At 28.5% G+C, this 4,747-nt stretch overlaps 1 protein-coding gene across 1 annotated transcript; it reads left to right on the forward strand.

Moving 5' to 3' along the window:
• Nucleotides 1–651: 651 nt before the first annotated feature.
• On the forward strand, nt 652–1,566 carry Smp_147190 (hypothetical protein; the record flags this gene model as incomplete). The annotated part of the gene is made up of 1 exon (XM_018796041.1): nt 652–1,566. The coding sequence occupies one exon, from the start codon at nt 652–654 to the stop codon at nt 1,564–1,566; it is 915 nt and encodes a 304-aa protein (XP_018650294.1).
• Between the last annotated feature and the right edge of the window lie 3,181 nt (nt 1,567–4,747).

Raw genomic sequence — 4,747 nt, forward strand, 5'->3', positions numbered from 1 at the left:
CTTCAATCATTCATCATTTCCCAACCAATGGAATTTTGTTTATATTAAAATGATAAATAACCAATCAAATTTTGTTGTTTTAATTATGGATTATTTTTGACTCTAGATCATCTGCAAACTCTATTTGCTTTCCAATATTCATAATAATTTGTAATAATTCTGGATATAAATTATTGTAAATAAATAGAGTTAACAGATGATCTAAAGTCAAAAATAATACATAATTAAAACAACAAAATTTGATTGGTTATTTATCATTTTAATATAAACAAAATTCCATTGGTTGGGAAATGATGAATGATTGAAGTTATGTAATTTTTAACCTGGATTAATATGTTATTTTATAAAATGTATAACAATTATTCCTTAAGTAATCTATTCGATGGTAAGAAACTTAAAAAAAAAGAATAGTGTAGACAAATATGTGGATTACCTGACATCAGAATCTAATGATATATGAATACAAAAAAAATTATGGAAATATTTGATGAAAATTTTATTGATGAGACATAACGTGGACGAAATCATTCACTTACTTACATTTGAATAACAGTGAACATCTAAGAACTTATTGTCCTAAGAATTTGTTTATATATGCAATAGTATTTACTCTTTGGAAGTCTCAATTTGATAAATAGTTATTGTACGAAGATGATTTTTCAACAAGACTTCAATACTCCTCATATATTTTCACCTATTCAAATTGCAACACCACAACCATTCAGTCCAAAAGCGACTACTATACTATCACGTGAAGAACGTATGCGTTTACGTAAACAAGAACGTCGTAGACGTAAATTGCAAGAGATTAAATCTGGAGTTAAGAGATTTATAGCAATGCTTTTCTCTCATATCGGATTATCTGGTTTGGTTATTGCTTATACAATTGTAGGTGGTCTATTGTTTGGTGGTATTGAACGTGGAAAAGAGAAAGAAGTTAAAACATTGGCTTATGAATATAGAATTGATGCTTCAAATGAATTTCTGCAATTAGTGTTTGGTGAAATACATAATTATTTAGCAAAACAACCGCAAAAATGCAATGATACCATTGCACTTTTAGAGTTTGTCATTGATTTTTTGGAAAAAGAAAAGCCAAAGAAAAAAACATATTCTGTGGAGAATTTAAAAGATACCTTGGATAATAGAGATATGAATCATGAAAATAATACGGAAATTTTAAATACTACTGACTCGGTTAATAGAAGTACTTTTAAGAATTTCGAAAATATCAACTTCAATGCTTCAATGGCCACAAATTATTCCACTAACTTAAGTAAACTAAATACACCAAAGAATTCAGTAGGATTATATTATAAAAATGTAACCAATATAGTAAGCGAATTGGAATCAGACAACATACGAGGTGAATACTCATTAAAAGCTCAATTTATTTTATTATTACGTGGTCGTGTACAAATAGCACTTATGGAATTCACTAAACGTGTTGTTGATTTCATTGAAACTGACGGTTGGAATGGTAATGATTCAATGGAAGATTTAAAGTGGTCATTTGCTGGTTCTGTCCTTTATGCCATTACTGTGATTACAACAATTGGTAAGTGAATTTTTTAAAATGTACTGTTGCAATAGGTTTTGCCTTCTTGGAATTCAATTTTATAACGTATATCAAGTTAAAATAAAAATGTTAGAAGGTTTAATGTTATCTGAAGACGGGCTTAATGGTAATACGTTAAAAAAACTCTGGCACTATTATTTACTATATAAAGAAAATTGAAATATGAATTACGTAATATGAGCCATAATTGTATAAGTATTGCTAGCTACACAGTGAAATCTTTGAACAGTAAAGTTCTTTTCTTGTAGACCTTTACTCTGTTTCTCAAGATGACACATTTTCAGTTATACATTCAAATTTCTTGATTTATATGGTTTCAATATTAACAGTATCGAAATAGTCATATCGTTCCCAAATGCTTTTGTTCTATCGATTAAATTGCATCACATTGAAGTGTGGGTTTCTCACACAACTTGATGCGCCCACTTTGTACAAATTTTTTTAATGATAATGATTTATGGCGAAGCTCAATACTTTTGTAGTTATATATTCTTTGAGCTAGATTGTTGAATTGATAAGCTTTGGCTGTTACTCTGAGCAACAATCTTATCACCTATTTATCAGTAAATTAAATACTTTACCCATGTAGGCTACCATCAGTATAGTCTTCTTCTCAATTAAAGTGAATACTTTAATAATTAATCTACCGATAAACAATTCATTTAAACTATAAAATCTGAAGTTATGTAATGTTATTGCTTCAAAACTTGTTCGATAAAAATTATGTTTAAATTTCAAGTTAGATTTTCCAAACATCTACCAAATTTCTAAGTTGCTGAAAAAAATATACCATTCAGATTTAAGATAGCAGGTCTTGCATTTTGGCGCAAGATTCATCCGCTCACTTGGCTGGATACTATTTCAGCACTATAGCTGATGTCAGTTCGTGATGAAAACATTGAATATAATTTCTAACCCTAACTTTAAACTGTAGGTCCTAATCCTAGTTCCTTGCACTAATTTATAACCCTCATTCAACCCTAGTAAGTAGACAGATAGTTTGTTTTAGGTTATTTCAGTGTTGCTCAAAGGTCACACCAAAATACCATCACAATCTTGTTTTCAAATATTCAACTTTTGATGTCCGAATTCATTCCGTTTATTTAATCATATAAATGGATGTGAAAATCACAAATCTCATGTAGTACTGTTTAGAAAAAGATCTCAGAATTAATTATTCAGTGGTTATGTGTTTTTATAGCAAAGCTATCTGTATGAATTCCTGGTGATTAATTTTTACGTGTAGTTTATATATATAAATAGTATTGTCATGTTACTTGATAATTTAGCAAAAACACCTGAAGAAACGTAAAAGTAAATTGGGTACAATATTCTCCTACAGTAAAATTTTTTCATCTCTCATTGGAAAATCCATCCTCCAGCTTCTCCTTACGGTTCTTACTTGTAAAATATGTAAAATATGATTAGAAGTTTAGATAATTATATAGCTTTAAAAACATTACTATTAGATATAAAGCAGTAAGAAAATGACTGAATAGTTTTTAAATAATTTTATATCCATTATATCCATACACTTTGCAATTAATGGGTAATTGTACCTTACCTGGGTGGTTTGTATCAAAAAGAAAACAATTTTTGTCCAAAACAAACATCAGCTGTCAAAACACTCAAAAATAAAGGGGCATGAACTACTGTTTAGTCATTATTTGTTATTTCAGACAGTTAATAAATTTAATATTAAAACGATTACCTAACAACAGACACTAATGATTTGGGTAGTCATATCCAAAATGTTTTTATTTTCGATCTTTTATGATATACAGTCTTGATTGATTGTTATTATTTAATATTAATTTAGATGTTTGAAGCAGAAATCCTTTGTGTAATGCTTATAAATAAATGTACAGTTTTCCGATATGTTCCATACATAAAATTAATCACCAGAAATGTTCGATCAATAAATGTACGACTGAAGCCTTGAATTTATTACATTTTACAGAAATTGTATTTTGCTGAAATTTCACATCATTCAGAAGTAATTTTGATCACTAGCTGACAATGGATTGTATCAAATAAAGAACCTACAAATTGTAATACGTGGAAAACTCCAATCAAGGTACTAAGTTGGAATACAATAATTGATATTCCTAAATGATTGATATTTTCAAATAATATGGGATCTTTAGATATTACCATAAATAAACAATATAACTCCGAATTAGTTGAATTGACAATTTTACTTCAAGAACGTGATCTTCATTTTCTGATAAAGTTTTCTTTAAATATAATGGTAACTTCAAGGTGTTCAATAGAAGCTATTAATCATCATTTATAAATCCAGAAACTTTAAAATATCTGAGACCACATAGCTTTCTGATAAAAAAATTTGACAGGTACTCGTAAAAATCAATGTAATTGTAAGTTATGTTAAAGCATGAAACAGTTCACTTTCCAAACTATTACAAAATTCTTTTCACTATCGTGATTTAGATTTTGCAGCCATGATCTTATTTCCATGACCTTTTCAGAAACCAGACAACAGTCATTATACCATAGAACTGAGCAAATGTAAAAACAGTATTATTATGGTTTATATAATTTTAATATTATATATGATATACTGTATCGCTAGAATCGTACTATTTATATAGCCCTTTTTTATATGTTTTTTGTTTAAGCTCCGCATTTCATGCGAGTTTCATGATATTGAATAGATGAAAACGTACACATTTCAATTTACTTTAGAGTAGTGTAGTGAGGATAAACGAATGTATCTTATCACAACATTACAGAATATCTCATTAAAATATGAGAACCATATAGTGAACAGTTAATTTGCAAAATAACAAACAATTGTTTCAATTTGACTGTTTCTTCTGCAAATATCCGTCAATAGTCTCCGATTATAATTGTTCATGCATTTTCGTACCAATTGCGTGCCGTTCCCGTTCTCTCGTCATCGATCTTCTACTGAAATACATTCAATACTCGACCATCACCATGTTCTACTTATCTGGATATCAGTAACCCACACCACAAGAGTTCTACTTCAATTTAACTTATATATTATTTTCATGTGATTTATCACATGCTCGTTGAGAAGTATAACTTAGATCAAAATTAAATTATGATACAACTACTTGATTTAAATTTAATTTGACAAAAATTAATTTTACCGCAATTATAGATTATTTAAAGCAAGTTTTA

Source organism: Schistosoma mansoni, chromosome 2 (assembly GCF_000237925.1).
Source record: "Schistosoma mansoni strain Puerto Rico chromosome 2, complete genome".
In the NCBI taxonomy this organism is placed as follows: domain Eukaryota; kingdom Metazoa; phylum Platyhelminthes; class Trematoda; order Strigeidida; family Schistosomatidae; genus Schistosoma; species Schistosoma mansoni.